At 34.9% G+C, this 16,964-nt stretch overlaps 1 protein-coding gene across 7 annotated transcripts in view; it reads left to right on the top strand.

Annotated features, from left to right (window-relative positions):
• The window catches only part of TAX1BP1 (Tax1 binding protein 1), a 92,377-nt gene that overhangs the window by 42,738 nt on the left and 32,675 nt on the right, over positions 1–16,964 (top strand). For all 7 annotated transcript variants that reach the window (XM_025381209.1, XM_025381208.1, XM_025381212.1 and 4 more), the window contains 7 exons: positions 3,393–3,541; positions 3,629–3,719; positions 5,659–5,844; positions 10,532–10,756; positions 11,596–11,742; positions 12,826–12,949; positions 14,610–14,713. In XM_025381209.1, coding sequence (XP_025236994.1) covers positions 3,393–3,541; positions 3,629–3,719; positions 5,659–5,844; positions 10,532–10,756; positions 11,596–11,742; positions 12,826–12,949; positions 14,610–14,713 — 1,026 coding nt within the window. The remainder of the gene's footprint in view (positions 1–3,392; positions 3,542–3,628; positions 3,720–5,658; positions 5,845–10,531; positions 10,757–11,595; positions 11,743–12,825; positions 12,950–14,609; positions 14,714–16,964) is intronic.

Below are 16,964 nucleotides of genomic sequence, written 5' to 3'. Positions count from 1 at the left end.
CTGGCTTCCAGGTTCAGGTGATTCTCGTGCCTCAGCCTCCCGAGTAACTGGGATTACAGATGCGCGCCACCATACCTGGCTGATTTTTATGTTTTTAGTAGAGACAGCGTTTTACCATGTTAGTTAGGCTGGTCTCATACTCCTGACCTCAGGTGATCTGCCTGCCTCGGCCTCCCAAAGCTGGGATTACAGACATGAGCCACTGCACCTGGCCAGACTACACTAAGTTTATAAAAAATTTTTTTCTCCAAAAATAAATTAACCTTAGGTTACTGTAACTTTTTCACTCTCTAACTTTATTTTTAAAAACTTTTTGATTCTTTTGAAATAACTCTTAGCTCAAAACGCAAACATGTACAGCTGTGCAAAAATACTCTTTCTTTGTATCCAAATTCCATAAGCTTTTTTCGATTTTAAAAAGTTTTTGTTTTCTTTTCTTTTTTTATTTTGTTTTATTTTGTTTTGAGATGGGGTCTTGCTGTGTTGCCTAGGCTGGAGTGCAGTGGCGTGATCTGGGCTCATTGCAACTTCCGCCTCCTGTGTTCAAGCAATTCTCCTGCCTCAGCCTCTCGAGTAGCTGGAACTACAGGCACACACCACCACGACTAGCTACTCTTTTTGTTTTTGTTTTTGTTTTGTATTTTGAGTAGAAATGGGGTTTCACCATGTTGGCCAGGCAGGTCTTGAACTACTGACCTCAGGTGATCCACCCACCTAGGCCCCCCAAAGTGCTGGGATTACAGATGTGAGCCGCCACACCTGGCCAAATATTGTTATTTTTGTCTGGTGGATTTCCAGAAACCAGAGAAGATGCATTTATAGTCTGTGTAGCTGTCATCATAACTTGGTATTTTAGTTGATTTCAAAAGTAGGGTGTTTGAGAAAAGCCAGATTAAGTAAAATGAGTGAGATTTGATTTATAATCTGACTAGCAATTTTCATAAATAGTTGTTTTGTCAATAATTTGCTATTTAAAGTGTTCAGGTGCTAGTTTACTAAATTTTACTCTGTGTGTGAATCTAGAATACCATTCCTTTTTTCTAGATAATTGTTAGTGATACTATATCTGGTTTCTTCATATGCTTTTGTTTATAATCAGAATTTTATTTTTTAACATGAGAATAAATGTGCTCTGTTATTTTAAATACTTTTAAAATGTGTTTAGCCACCTAGATGAATGATTCATAATCTTTTTATGTGGTTATTCATATGTGAGAGTTATGACTTATGGGAATTGGTAGTAGTGGCTGTTGGAAACAGTGATTTTTCAGTTTAGGAGTGAGAGGAAAGTCCCTGCATGAATCTGAAGTACTCACATCTCTTTATCTCCTTTCGCCCCAATTTTTATGATTGTTTTCTTATAGGTATACAATTTAGCAGGCTTAATTATCTGATGGAGGTTTTTTTTGTTTTAATATTAGAATTATGATGTGCTTTTGGCGTGATTTACAAATGGTGACCAAAAGTGTTTTAGAAAAATTGTGTTTTAGATTTTACTCTTTTAAAGTTAATTTTTGAAAGCAGGATTCCTAGTTGTCTGAAATGGCAAAGCTCTTAACTTTTTCATGCTAAGGAGGACTGAGCCACATTGAAGATGCTTATGCTTAACTCAGACATGAAAACTAGAGGCCTGAAGACTAATCCTTACTTTATAATTTTCATGTCTTTTGAAAGGAGGCTTGGATGCTGAGAAGCTATCAGGTGCCTTTATGGGCACCAGAGAAACAGTCTAAGCGCTTGTAGTCAGAGTTAATATATAATTCACTGTGAAGTTAACTGACTCAAAGCAATTAGTTCATGATTTACATTCAGTTGCTAGTGATTTTTTTCTCTTTTCCTGTGCGTTTTGTAGAATGCTGTATACCCATTATAGGGCTTCATTACTTTCAGGATTGGAAGCTAATTTTGTCCTAGGGAGAAATACTTGGGTTAAATATGTAGTGTACTTGCAGTGCCAAGAGAGCATTGGTAAAACTAAAAATGAAAAAAAAAAACCCGTAAACTTTATTTAGAAACCTCTCTGGCTGTCTTTATAAATCAACACAACAAATCCTGAAAATGTGTCCAGTTTCACAGCAATCATTATGATTGCAGAGGAAATAAATATTACTTGTTTTTTCTCTGGTATTATGGCATTGGAACAAAAAACGCATTTTGTACAACAGTTTTTGGTTAGTGTTACAGTCAAACATTTGCTTTGAACAAAAATATATCAATAGGGTGTATCTGACTTTTATAAAATAATGTAGCAATGTGCATATTCTAGCAAGATATTTAAAATGATATTCTATCAAAATACTTGGGTGAGTTCTTCTATGTGAATTAAAGTGAAATATAAATACTATATAATGTTTCATACTTTTAACCTGGCAGAATGATAATTTTTTAAGTTTTCGTTGCTGGGTAGGTAAGTATTACTGTTTTGGGGAGAAATTTTAAAACTGTTCTCTAATAAAAATAATTTTATTTTAATTTACCAATTCTTTTATTGTATAGTTTTCTATAACAAAGCACCTCCCTGTATACACTGTTATATTTGAGTCTTATAAATCGTCCATTTAAAGTAGAATATTCCAAGTAGAAATACATTCAATTTGTTGCACTAACTACCTCTTTTGTATTTGTCTTAGTATCTTTGAATATTTGTTTAGGCGTCTGAGTCACACTAGCAAGAACATTAGGAACATGGCTTTAGGCATATTTTAGTGCTTTGATGGGACTTAGTTACCTGTGCTAGAAAAAGTGGATGTTAACCTCGATGGTGTTGTGTAAGACTTGATTTGTCGTGACTAATTTTTAAAAATTTTTCCTCATTTTTCTTGCCTGCCCCCTGGTGGAGAAAAGTTAGTAAAATCAACACACAGGGTACATGAAAAGTCTGAAGGTGGGGGAAAATGTATATAAAAAAAGTATTCATTGCTCATGCGTGTAGTCCCAGCACTTTTGGAGGCCGAGGCAGGAGGATTGTTTGAGCCCAGGAGTTTCAGCCTGGGTGACATGGCAAAACCCTGTCTCTATTAAAAAAAAAAAAACGAAACATTAGCCAGATGTGGTGGGAGTGCCTATAGTCGCAACTACCTGGGAGACTGAGGTAGGAGGATCACCTGAGCATGGGAAGTCGAGGCTGCAGTGAGCTGTGATCGTGCCACTCTACTGCAGCCTGAGTGACAAAGTGAGACCCCAGACAAACAAAAAACAAATTATCGATTAATTTAGTATATGAAAATTTAAATATATGTTATCATTTCAGGTTTTATAGTCTTAGCTTCTCAATTTTGGAGGGAACAAATGCGGGACTAAAATTGTAAGAATACATAGTTTTCTTAAAGCTATGCAAATTTGCTTTGCTGATTATGTTTCTGTGTTTCTCAAAATACCTTCTCACTTCTCAGGGTCTTACTGAAGTAACACAAAGTTTAAAAATGGAAAATGAAGAGTTTAAGAAGAGGTTCAGTGATGCTACATCCAAAGCCCTCCAGCTTGAGGAAGATATTGTGTCAGTAACACATAAAGCAATTGAAAAAGAAACTGAGTTAGACAGGTATTTCTCATGCTTTTAAAAAATAAATTCAATAAAAATTTTAAAACTTTAAAACATTATAATGTTACTTTATCATACCTATCTCAGTTTAAAGGACAAACTCAGGAAGGCACAACATGAAAGAGAACAACTTGAATGTCAGTTGAAGACAGAGAAGGATGAGAAGGAACTTTATAAGGTAATTTATTTGTTCCATATTTATTGCCTGTTACTTCAAAAGAAATGACACCAAAGCTTAGGGGCTGTAGGTCAGCAGTTGAGGAGCAGCTTAGCTGAGTGGTTCTGGCTCTGGTCTCTTGTGTAGTTGCAGTCAGGATGTTGGCAGCGGCTTCAGTCAGCTGAAGGCTTGATTGGGACTGGAAGAGCTGCTTCTGAGATGGCTTACTCACGTGGTTTTTGACAGGAGGCCCTTCAGCTCCTCTTGAAGTGGTCTTTTCATAGGCTGCTTGAATATCCTCACAGCATGGCAGCTAGCTTCTCTCAGAGTGAGTGATCCAGGAGAGAGCAAGGAGGAAGTCACAGTCATGTTGTGTATCACCCCTAAAAGTTAGTTTTCAGGGAATTAATTTGCTTCTGTTTTACATACTTAACAGGTAGTGTGTAATAAGTTGAAGAGGTTTAATGACATTAAGATACTTGTTTATCACAATTCATGTAACTATTTTTCCTTTTTAAGAATATACATATATATATACCTTGGGGAGAACATTAATTTAGTAATGATCCTGTTTTAGAGTTTGACTTTTAGAATATCTTCAGAGATGTCATTTTATAAAAATATCATCACTACTAACAAATCTTGACCGCTTGAAGTTTTAATTTTTTTTTTTTATTTGAGATGGAGTCTCACTCTGTCGCCTAGGCTTGAATGCAGTAGTGCGATCTCAGCCCACTGCAAGCTCCACCTCCCGGGTTCACGCCATACTCCTGCCTCAGCCTCCCGAGTAGCTGGGACTGCAGGTGCCCGCGACCACCTCCGGCTAATTTTTTTTTTTTTTTTAGTAGAGACAGGGTTTCACTGTGTTAGTCCGGCTGGTCTCGATCTCCTGACCTCATGATCTGCCCACCTCAGCCTCCCAAAGTGCTGGGATTACAGGTGTGAGCCACTGCACCTGGCAGTTTTTATTTTATTTTATTTTTAAGCAACCCTGAAATATAGGGTAGTTAGCTTAATTGTCACTAACTAATAATGTGGGTGCAGATTGAGACTTATTTTTTTAAGTGGCTCATAAGCATTTCCTGAAGGCAATTCCAGATGAGGAACTTCAAGAACATTCTGAGTTAAGTCCGTTTCTTGTTAAGTCAGTTTAATGAGCTGATGATTATGAAAATCAGGTAGTGTTTTAAAGTGATGCTGCAAGGGTGTTGGCTGCTGATGCCTTCAGAGAATCAGGAGTTAATATTCTATCCTTTTGAACAAGAATTAGTCCTTCAGCATTCTGTACATTTAAAGAGTAAAGTTCAAGAAGTAAGTTAATTCATTTCTCCTCAGTTCTCTTAACCAAAATAAGATATACTTGATAGTGGACACTAGGGGTCTGTACTTATAATTCCAGTTATTGAATTTGATTTGTGTATCTGTTAGGAGCAAATCTGCAATAGCGAAAGTCATGGGAAAATCAACATAGTTGGGTTAGTCAACAAATACATTTTTCGGCACATTAAAACTAAGTAATATCGTACTTTTAGCCTGCAGAAAATGGAATTGTTTGAGATGTTGTTTTTGAATGTACCCCTTCTAGTTTTCCAGAGTCTTGTCATGCCAGATTTGAATATGCCAAGTAACATAATTTATTTCCCCAAAACAACAGCCAAATCTATTTGCATTTTTAAAGAGAACCTGAAACCATTAAATCAAAGGAAAAGACTAGAGATCAGGTAATGTTGTTAGGCCTTAGAATAATCTCTATGGAAAATAAAAAAGCTTAGAAAAGCTGCGTTCTGCTCCTGCATGCTTAACTAGTCATTTGGCAGAACCTGGGTCTCCTAAATCCTAGTCTAGTATGTCTTTCCTTCCTTTAATTATCTTTGGGTTAGAAATATAATGGTATTTTAAACTTTGACTGACTTAGGTCATGGAGTTAGAATGTTCTTGACATTTTCAAACACCATTACAGGTACATTTGAAGAATACAGAAATAGAAAATACCAAGCTTATGTCAGAGGTCCAGACTTTAAAAAATTTAGATGGGAATAAAGAAAGCGTGATTACTCATTTCAAAGAAGAGATTGGCAGGCTGCAGTTATGTTTGGCTGAAAAGGAAAATCTGCAAAGGACTTTCCTGCTTACAACCTCAAGTAAAGTAAGTACTTTTGCTATATGTATTTGAAGATTGTAAAACATACCTATGAAATGTATGCAATATGATTTTCATTTTTAATTCCCCCAACCTTTTGTTTTGAAAAAGTTCAAATTTACAAAACAATTGGAAGAACAGAACAGTGTATACTAATGTATGCTAAAATATTTTGCTTTTCTTTGTTTTATCTCCCTCATTTATATGCCCTTTTTTCCTGAGTGATGTGAATTGCAAGTATTATGATAATTTACTCTAAATACTTTAGCATGTCTCCTTTATGAACAAGTACATTCTTCTCCATAGTCATAACACCATTATTACACCTAAGAATTTAGCATTGATTAATAGTCATTCTTGTATATAGTTAGTTCACTTTCAAATTGCCCCAAATGTATGTATAACCTTATATAACCTTTAAAATTTTGTGATTCAGACTTAAAGATTACATATTATTTTGATTGTTGTATTTTGAGTCTGTTTCAATCTAGAATAGTGTCCCTATACTTTTTATGACATTGGTATTTTTGGAGAAGACAGGCTAGTCTGAGAAAATGTTTATAATCTGGATTTGTTCTCATGACTAGATTCAGGTGAGACATTTTTGCAAGAAAAGACATAGATGATGTTTTGTCCATCCTGTTGGAGTCATATCAGAAATTATATAATGTTGATTTGTTCCATTCTTGATAATGTTAGGTTTAATAATTTGTTTAAAGTTATGCCTACCTGTCTCTGTATAGGTGCCTTTCTTTTCTTCTTTGTGATTATTAAGCAATCTGTATAAACGCCCTATTCTCCAACAGCCTTTCCCCAATGGTTTTATTGTCCTTTGATGCTCCTCACCTGCAGCAGCTATTACGTTGGTAATAATTAATGATAGAAAAATGGTGATTTAAAAAATTCTCTTATTCCTTTTATGTTTATTTGTAGGTAATCTTTTATAATGAGGAAGTTCCTGTCACCCCTCCCTCTTTTTTTAATATAACTTTGTACTTACGAATTTTTTGTTGCATATTATGCATAATCATCATTATTCTTTTTCGTTCCCAAATTGTTCTGAATTTAACCAGGGGAATCTTTTCAAGCCTGCTTTTTTGTCCTGATATGTTCCTGTAATGCTTTGAATACTTACTTGCTTTATGGCACAACTGTATGTTCTAACTTCAGGTTGTTCCCCCAGACCTGATATTACCATTTCTCCAAGAAACTCCGGTTTTTTTAGTAGGTAATGGTATTTTGAAACCAAGAACGGGATCCTATTGCTACTATGGGGCTGCTGCTTTGCACTTTCAGTGGGTATTTTGCATCTTTATTTTATATTGGTAGCTCCAATTCAGATTTAGTACCTTAGGATTCTTCCTTCCTTTGCTCCGTTCCATATTTTTATCTGTCTTCTCCCAGTGTGAGAACTCTTGTTTCTAAAACATCGTTATTACTCATGTGTTTCCATCCAGCTGTACACACCAATGGTTTCACAATTATTACATCGATGCCACTTCCAACAATAAATCTACTAAATAAAGCTAAGGTATTTTTACAGCTCTTTTTTCTTAGAATATGTTTCACTAAGGATGTATAGATCACCATGTTCAAAAGTTACTTGAACTATTTTTTTTTTGCATACATATGTTATAAATTTGTAATATAATTTCATTTGTTTGTATTTAATTTTAATGTTTGCTTTTATTCTTCTGTTTGATTTAATTTTATTGTTTGAATATGTGAAACAGTTGCTTTGTTCAGAAGTCAAAATGATAGAAAAATTTTACTCTGAGGTCTCAATCTTTTCCTTATTTTTTTAAACCCTTTTCTTACCTATACCCATAGGTAAACATTTTCATAAGTTTCTAGTTTATTCTTATGTTTCTTTTTGTAAAAATAAGCTTATATATGCATGTGTACATGTACATACATACTTCTTTATCCTCTTCTTTCTTAAAAAAGGTGGCACTACTATACATACCGTTTTGCATCTTTTTCTCACTGAACAAAATAAGTTGCTAGTTATTCCATATCAGTTCATAGAGATCTTCCTCATCTGAAAAAAATGGCCATATAATATTCCATTATATAGATTTCCCTTGATTGATTCATTATTTCTTATGATGTTATTTTTAGTAATTTGCTATTAAAAATACTCAGACATAGTTAATGTAATACCTAAAATGTCAGAAGTGCATGACATTTAGAATTAATGATTAATCCTTGTTACTTTTTAATGTAACAGATTGCCAGTGCAAACATGAGAAGTGTATTTGATTATTCGTTATTTAATAAGATGCTAAAAATTTCTCTAAGCATCTTTTTCCTATTTAAGCAAGACTTCTGTGAGGAAAAGCTTAGTTATGGAAGTACCTGAGAAAAATGAGTACTAGTTGCTAAAGCGTTTTAAAAGATTGTAAAAGTAGTTTGAGGTTATGGTTATAAAAAAATTTAAACAGTATGTGAGGGTACAGAGTAAAATGTAACCCTCATCCCTTCTCAGATAAGTCAATATTGAATTTATGAATATACGTATATTTATATTTTAACACAAATTAGAATTTATACATTTTTTCCTTTTTAAAAAAATTTATAAATGGATATCTTGCACTATGATACACATGTGAATCTTTTTCATTCATCATAACAGCTGCCTAGTATTTCTTCTCTTCATTTAACAACTGTATAGTATATGATTGTTTAGAGTCTTCAGCTTTTATAAGCATCCTGCAGTAAACATCCTTATAGCAATATGTAGGCACATTTATAATCCGTAGAATAAATTATTTCAAGTGGAATTACTGGGTCAATGAGTATTTAAATTTTGATAGTTATTTTCAAATTACCTTTCAACAAAATGTTCTGTTGATTTTTTTTATTCCTACCAAGAGTATATGAGATATGTATTGTTTGTAATGACTGCACAGACTTTGATAATATGGGAGTAGTATATCATAGTTTATCATAAATTCTCATATTGGTAGACATTTTAGGTTCTTAATAATTTTTCATTATTTTAGTATTTTGTTGAATCCTTGTAAAGCTAAACCTATGTCTGCCCTTTGATAATTTTCTTGGAAACTTATGGAAATAAAATTGCTAGATCAAAAGCTGTGAGAATTTTTAAGTTGCTGATGAATGTTGTAAACATCTGATGAGAAAAGATGCCAGTTACAGTTTATATAAGCCCACCTGTTTGTGAATGTGCCAGTTTCTCAAAACCCATGCAAATATTGGAATGTTACTGTTTTTTAATCTTTGTTAGTTTGAAAGGTGAATGGCATTTGTTTTAACTTATTTATTTGATTGTTAGTGAGTTGAATTTTTTACTGCATAATTGCATTTATTGCTTTAAAAAATTTTGTATGTTCATGACTCTTGACTTTTTTTGTTTTGTTTCTCCCTTTCCTATTGACTAGAAAAGTTATTTATGTCAAGTATTATTATACCTTTCTTGAATATATTACATATAATTTTCTTCTAGTTCTTTTTCTTCTCCTTTGACATATAGAAGTTGGCAATATTTGTACAGGTAGATCTATTAGTGTGATGCCTCCGAAGATTTTGTCCATGCCAACACTGCCTAAAATCATCATTTACATGTCCTTCTAATGGGCTAACACTTTAGAAACCAATATTAGGTTGCATTTTTTTTCCTGATTTTACATTATTTTTAGTGCAGAGATTAAAAGCAGGAAGTTGAATAAACTAAATTTATTGTTTATAATGTTTAAATGTTATAATGTTTAAACATTAATATTAAAGGAAATAATTTCATCACAGCAATTTTAGCTTTTTAAAGATACTTTTAGATTTGTCAAGCAGTATGCGTTATTTTTCATTTTCCCAGTGGCTCGTCTTTACTCCTTGTATATCAATATTTTGTTTTTAGAACTAAGGCCTAAATCTGTTCTGTGTTTTTATAATGATATGTGAAATAGATTAGATTATATTTGATGTCTTTTTTTTTTTTTTTTTTTGTGAGATGGAGTCTCGCTCTGTTGCCCAGGCTGGAGTGCAGTGGCGTGATCTCTGCTCACTGCAAGCTCCGCCTCCCAGGTTCACACCATTCTCCTGCCTCAGCCTCCCGAGAAGCTGGGACTACAGGCACCCGCCACCACGCCCGGCTAATTTTTTTTGTATTTTTAGTAGAGATGGAGTTTCACTGTGTTCGCCAGGATGGTCTAGATCTCCTGACCTTGCGATCCTCCCCGCTCGGCCTCCCAAAGTGCTGGGATGACAGGCATGAGCCACCGCGCCTGGCGATGTCTTTTAGGGTAGAAAGTAGGAAACATCTTTTAACCAAAATTTTTGGTGTTACAAAGAAGCTTTTGGAATGATTTTTACGGGGTAGTCATACAAAATGAGGGTCAGTATTTCTAGGAGGAGAGATTCTGGGGGATGGGATCTTTTGTTTGAACCTCAGTTTGGGCAGGTCCTTAAGCACTGGGTATGTTGCCTGACTCCCTGTACTTTAGGTTCCTTGGGTATGAAGTAGTAGCAGTGAAACCAAGTACATAGGGTTGTTATAGAGGGAACCTAAAACAAAGTTACCTCTTAAGTTTTTTATAGGCATATACTCTGTAAGTCATGAGTAGAAAAATCAATATCTAAAATTTTGGCCCTGTTGAAATATGCAAAAATTGTTTCTGCTTCTGTTTTTTACTTGAGTGGCTGAATTACAAATATATTTATCTGCTTTCTTCAGGAAGATACTTTTTTTTTAAAGGAGCAACTTCGTAAGGCAGAGGAACAGGTTCAGGCCACTCGGCAAGAAGTTGTCTTTCTGGCTAAAGAACTTAGCGATGCTGTCAACGTACGAGACAGAACAATGGCAGACCTGCATACTGCACGCTTGGAAAATGAGAAAGTGAAAAAGCAGTTAGCTGATGCAGTGGCAGAACTTAAACTGAATGCTATGAAAAAAGATCAGGTAAAGCAAGTTAATTTTGAATTTGCATTTTGATTTAAAAAACCACTATAATCTCACAAAATAGTAAATTGTGTTAAAATAAGGCAGGTCAGATATCTGATCAGAGAATGTTAAATTTTCATTCCTTTTGTTTAGTCATTGTGACTTCTTGGCTTACAGTTAATGTATGCTGTAAGAAAAACTTCTGTGAGCGAATTCTTAATCGTTGGTGAAAGCTGCCCTATTAATTAAATATGTTGATGTCAGATATGTATTGCTTTGTTTGGAATTTCTTATTAGCTGTATAAAACAGTATTATGGTTGTTTAAGAACTTAATAATTGCTCTTCAGGAGGTAGATTATTTTTCTCTAGTTTTTTAAATGAACCTTAGTCCTAAAAATGTAAAACTGGACTTAACAAGAGACCCTGTGTTGCTCTGTAACCAAAATCCCAAAATAAAGAAAAAAGTGGCTGGAGGCAGTGGCTCACACCTATAATCTCAGCACTTTGGGGGGCTGAGGTGGGAAGATAGCTTGAGCCCAGGAGTTCAAGACCAGCTTGGGCAACGTAGTGAGACCTCATCTCTACAAAAAAATTTCAAAAATTAGCCAGGTGTGGTGGTGTGCACACGTAGTCCCAGCTAGTCAGAAGGCTGAGGCAAGAGGATTGCTTGAGCCAGGAGGTCAAGGCTGCAGTGAGCCATAATTGGGCCACTGTGTTTCAGCCTGGGTGACAGAACAAGACTCTGTCTCAGGAAAAAAAAAAAAAAAGAAAAAAGTAAGATTGAAGTTGGGGTTACTATTAACATTAGGAGAGACCAGATTTTTATTTTTTTCTTAGAATGTTTGTTTCTTTCTAGGACAAGACTGATACACTGGAACACGAACTAAGAAGAGAAGTTGAAGATCTGAAACTCCGTCTTCAGATGGCTGCAGACCATTATAAAGAAAAATTTAAGGAATGCCAAAGACTCCAAAAACAAATAAACAAACTTTCAGATCAATCAGTAAGTATCATTAAATTTACACATAGTAAAATATCTTGTTAGTATTCTTATTCGAAAATCAAATTTGTAGTATTCTAAATATCAACCTTTTAAATATAATTTATCTCTGCTTGATTTCAAGTAATTGGCCGAATATTGTCAGAACTCTTCTTTAAAAAAGTCTGGAATTTTAATTTACTGGACAGCCAACAAAGGAAGCAAGGGCAGTAGCAAGGAAAAGACAAAGAGAACAAACAGTCCTCTTTTCTAGATAATTTCCCCCTTAAGTTCTTGATGAATATCTTTATCACTTAAAACTTAATACTTATTATTGACTCTTGTGACAATGACATCTGTTCTCATTGGAGTTCACCATTAATCATCCCTTGGTCTTAGATGGTTTCTCAGTTGTAATTGGCAAGTTCTTCCTACTCATATTAGGAAGATTCTTATTCCTATTAGATTAGGAACAGTTAAAGAGTGTTAGCTAATTCTTTTGTATTCCATTTGAGACTAGGTAGGTAGATTTGTAAGACAGCCAAGGAAATGTTTTTATTTTGAGGTATGTATGTTTCAATGTGGGTCCTTAAATTGTACTTAAATACAGGGCTTGCTATCTGAGGAACTCCTGGAAATGTAGAAGAAACATAGTTAAAACCTGAATATGATGCATATGATACTTTCCTGGTCCTACTTTTTTAAATCAGAGGAGACAAGCAAGAAATGCATGTAGTAAAGTAGGAAGGGTTTTGTGAAAAAATATGATACTTTAAGTATGACTCATCCACATGTATGAATTTGGCCTGGGGCCTTTTGAGTACATTATAACTTTGTAGTAGATTTCTGTGAATGACTTATTTTGGTGGTGTTTTGATGAGTTTATAAGAAAAAGCAAAATATGGCATATTTTGCAACATTTAGGTCAGTGAGGAAAATGATGTGTATAACTTTAGTCTTTGTTGGCATTTAAAACAAGAGCAGCTTTTGTGGACTTCTTAGGATTTCCTAAAGTAATATGTAAAAATATTATGTACTTAGTTACTGCAAGAAGGAAATATAGCTAATTCATTGACTCATTTAACAACTTATTAACATTTTGAATAGGCTAATAATAATAATGTCTTCACAAAGAAAATGGGGAATCAACAGAAAGTGAATGATGCTTCAGTAAACACAGACCCAGCCACTTCTGCCTCTACTGTAGATGTAAAGCCATCACCTTCTGCAGGTAAAAATCTTTTAGACTTTTTGTGGAGGGTAGTGTACACTGGAAAGTACTTATACTGCCTTCTTCCATGTGTAAGAACTTCAGGGTGTTTATTAAAATTTTCATGTGATAAGTGAAGGAATTGAGGCAACGAGAAAATAAGGGTGTAAATGTAAAATAGAGTCATGCATGTGGTGAATATACAAAACATGAATAGATAAAATGTGAATGTAAACTAGTAGTTATCTTCTTGAGACTATTCACACATGTTAAAAATGAGCTGGTGCTTGTGAGTACTAATTTGGGCTACATAGGACAAAAGCCATGAATTGAATTTTTACTTGATGTTCCATTAAATCTATGGAATTTTGAAGCATTTTATTTGTCAATTTTAATTTTTAAATTCTGCAGGGGAAAATAATCCCCTATTATTCTCGTGTTTTTCGTTTATTCATTTATTTTTGGCTGCTTTGGATCAATGGGGTACTTCTTCCCTTGTCAATGTACCTGTTGGCTGATGGAGTTAAGTTTTTATTAATTTATTACCTTATAGAACAGAATAGAGAGACATAGTGAAAACATGAATAATATGAAAATTTGGGTTAACTAGGTTTTCATCTGTCCTAATTTTTTCACTTTTATGTAAATTTGACAGTACTGACATTAAATACTAGAGAAAGTATATTTTCTTGTTTGGTGTGTGGAGTAGTTGATCTTTTAAGTCTTTTTAAATGTAAACATCTTAGACTATTAAATATTAGGTTTATTCCCTATAGGACAGAATTGAGCCTTCTGTTTCCATGTATCCTTTGTAGTAACTAAAATGGTGTTATAGGGTATTTACTTAATAAAGACTTAGTGGTAATGAAGGGCTAGAAGAATGATTTAAAATGTGTTCTTGGCTGAGTGTGGTAGCATGTGGTCTCCTAGCTACTCTGGAAGCTGTGGCAAGAGGATCACTTGAGCCCACGAGTTTGAGGCTAGCCTGGGCAACATAGTGAGACCCTGGCTTTCAGAGAGGGGAAAGAGAATTCTCAGAGTATGGTTTTCCTACTTACCCTGTCTATTCAGTTATATAAGGAGAACAATTTTTGTGCTGTTTTGGAACTCTTTTTAGCAAAAAATGTTTTTTTTTGTTTTTGAGATGGAGTCTCACTCTGTCACCCAGGATGGAGTCCAGTGGTGTGATCTCGGCTCACTCCAACCTCTGCCTCCCAGGTTCAAGCGATTCTTGCCTCAGCCTCCTGAGTAGCTGGGACTACAGGTGCATGCCACCATGCCTGGCTAATTTTTTGTGTTTTTAGTAGAGACACAGTTTCACCGTGTTAGCCAGGATGGTCTTGATCTCCTGCCTCAGCCTCAGCTCACCTTGGCCTCCCAAAGTGCTGGGATTACAGGCATGAGCCACCACGCCCGGCCAGTTTTTAGCAAATTTTTTAAAAATCAAAGAATAATCCTTTATTATTGAACGTGAACTTGGTTCTAGCCAAACGCACATTTAAAAATTCTCAACTAGAGTTTATGTATCCTTTGTATATCTAGGATATAAATAGATATTTCTGTCCTTCAGTATTCCATTTATTATATTTCACAATATGCAGACCTTTAAGTTTTTCTGAACAGGAAGATAATATAAGGGGCAAAATACTTTTTAACAGTCTTATTTTCTGCCTTGCTATAGCAGAGACAGATTTTGACATAGTAACAAAGGGGCAAGTCTGTGAAATGACCAAAGAAATTGCTGACAAAACAGAAAAGTATAATAAATGTAAACAACTCTTGCAGGTAAGTTAACTACCTTGTAAATGAAAGAGGTTTATAAAATCTTGATGACTTAGCTTACCTTTATTGTTTTGATTGATTGGTATCTTTGAGTTTCTTTCCCATCCCCATATACTGTTACTTAGTTTCACTTTTGGGATGATATGGGCGTTTTGTGTACCTGTTCACATAGGCATGTGTGTAACATCATGAGACCTAAAGTTATTATTTTCTTTTCACCTAATAAAATGTTCTTGTTTGGGTAATGGGCAAATAGTTAATTGAGGTTAGAAATTATTATCTATCATCGTATAAAGATTCATGAGAAATATTTGAACTTCATAAAAGGAAAGTGCTGTTTTTAAATTTACTATTATAGGCCAGGTGCGGTGGCTGATGCCTATAATCCCAGCACCTTGGGAGGTTGATGTGGGTGGATTCCTTGAGGCCAGGAGTTCAAAACCAGTCTGGCCAACATGGTGAAACCCTGTCTGTACTGAAAATACAAAAATTAGCTAGGTCATGGTGGAGCATGCCTGTAGTCCCAGCTACAGTCTCCTGAGGCAGGAGAATCATTTGAATCTGGGAGGCGGAGGTTGCAGTGAGCCGAGATTGCACACTGCACTCCAGCCTAGGCAACAGAGCGAGCCTCTGTCAAAAAAAATAAATAAATAAAATAAATTACTATTATAATAGCAAAGATTTTTACATCTTAAAGTGACTAGACTTGCATAGTGGAAAAGGGAATGTTAACCAAATGAGTTGTCTCTTATGGTGTTGTTTATTTTCATTATTATTATTGCTACTATTATTATTTTTGAGACGGAGTCTCACTCTGTTGCCCAGGCTGGAGTGCAGTGGTGCGATCTCAGCTCACTGCAAGCTCTGCCTCTCGGGTTCACACCGTTCTCCTGTCTCAGCCTCCCAAGTAGCTGGGACTACAGGCGCCCGCCACCACGCCTGGCTAATTTTTTGTATTTTTAGTAGAGACAGGATTTCACTACGTTAGCCAGGATGGTCTTGATCTCCCGACCTCGTGATCTGCTCACCTCGGCCTCCCAAAGTGCTGGGATTGCAGGCGTGAGCCACCGTGCCCAGCCTATTTTGATTATTTTAAACAGCATCATTCAGACTTTTCTGGTTTGCAGCCTTCTTGGTGTAGTATTCACTACTGGAATATTTAAAGGAAAAGGGAAAATGCTTCTCATTTATATCAATTTGGCATGGAGAGGAAAAAGTGTTGTTTGTGTATGTGATTTTTGTTTGTTTTATTAAATGTGCTTTTTTGTGTGTGTTTTTGTGTGCATTGGGGAGGGGAGGAGCCTTGTTTAGAGCTATAGAATAAAATTTACACATTAGCTTAATTTTACTGTAATTTAATTTACAGTAATTATTTAAAATATTTTCATGTTAGTTATAAATAGCAAAATCTTTTAACCAAAGTTAAAATGAACTTTTTTTTTTTTTTTTTTTTTTGCTTGAGAGAATCTTGTAGAAGGGTTGATTAGAACAGTTTTGAGTTCAGGGCAGTTGTTTGTAAGACTGAACTACATTTTCATTAAAGATGAAACAATTCTGGATGAATATTTCAAGATTTTTCTATAGAAATAGTATTGAAAGGAAGGTAGAATAATGTTCAAGCAAAAATCTTTTTTTTTTTTTTTGACAACCATATTGAGGTATAATTGAAATCCAATGAATTACTACACATACCTAAAGTATACAGTTGGATCAGTTTTGACATACGCAATTGTGAAACTATCACCACAGTGCCATCACTCTTCCAGTTTTTTGGGTGCGTGTTTGCAACACATCTCTTTCGTTATCCTTACCTCCGGGAAATCACTGGCCTGCTTTCTGTCACTATCAATTAGCCTACATTTTAGACAATTTTATAAAATGGAGTCATGTAATATGTACTTTTTTCCACCCACTTTCAGCATGATTATTTGAGATTTATTCACATTATTGCTTATATTTATTTCTTTTTATTGTATCATTTGTTTATCCATTCCCCACTTGGTGGGTATTTGGGATTGTTTTTCGGCTGGTACAAATAAAGCTGCTTATGAACATTTGTTTACAAGTTGTTTATGGACATACGGATTTTTTTGTTTCTTTTGGGTAAATATGTAGGAGTGAATTGCCTGGGTGATATAGCAGTTGAATGTTTAACTCTATAAGAAATTACTGGCTGGGTGCAGTGGCTCATGTCTGTAATCCCAGCACTTTGGGAGGCCGAGGTGGGAGGATCACTTGAGGTCAGGAGTTTGTG

Source organism: Theropithecus gelada, chromosome 3, assembly GCF_003255815.1.
Source record: "Theropithecus gelada isolate Dixy chromosome 3, Tgel_1.0, whole genome shotgun sequence".
NCBI classification, from domain to species: domain Eukaryota; kingdom Metazoa; phylum Chordata; class Mammalia; order Primates; family Cercopithecidae; genus Theropithecus; species Theropithecus gelada.
The sequence above is the reverse complement of the archived record's forward strand: the minus strand, read 5'-3'. Positions and strand labels throughout refer to the sequence as shown.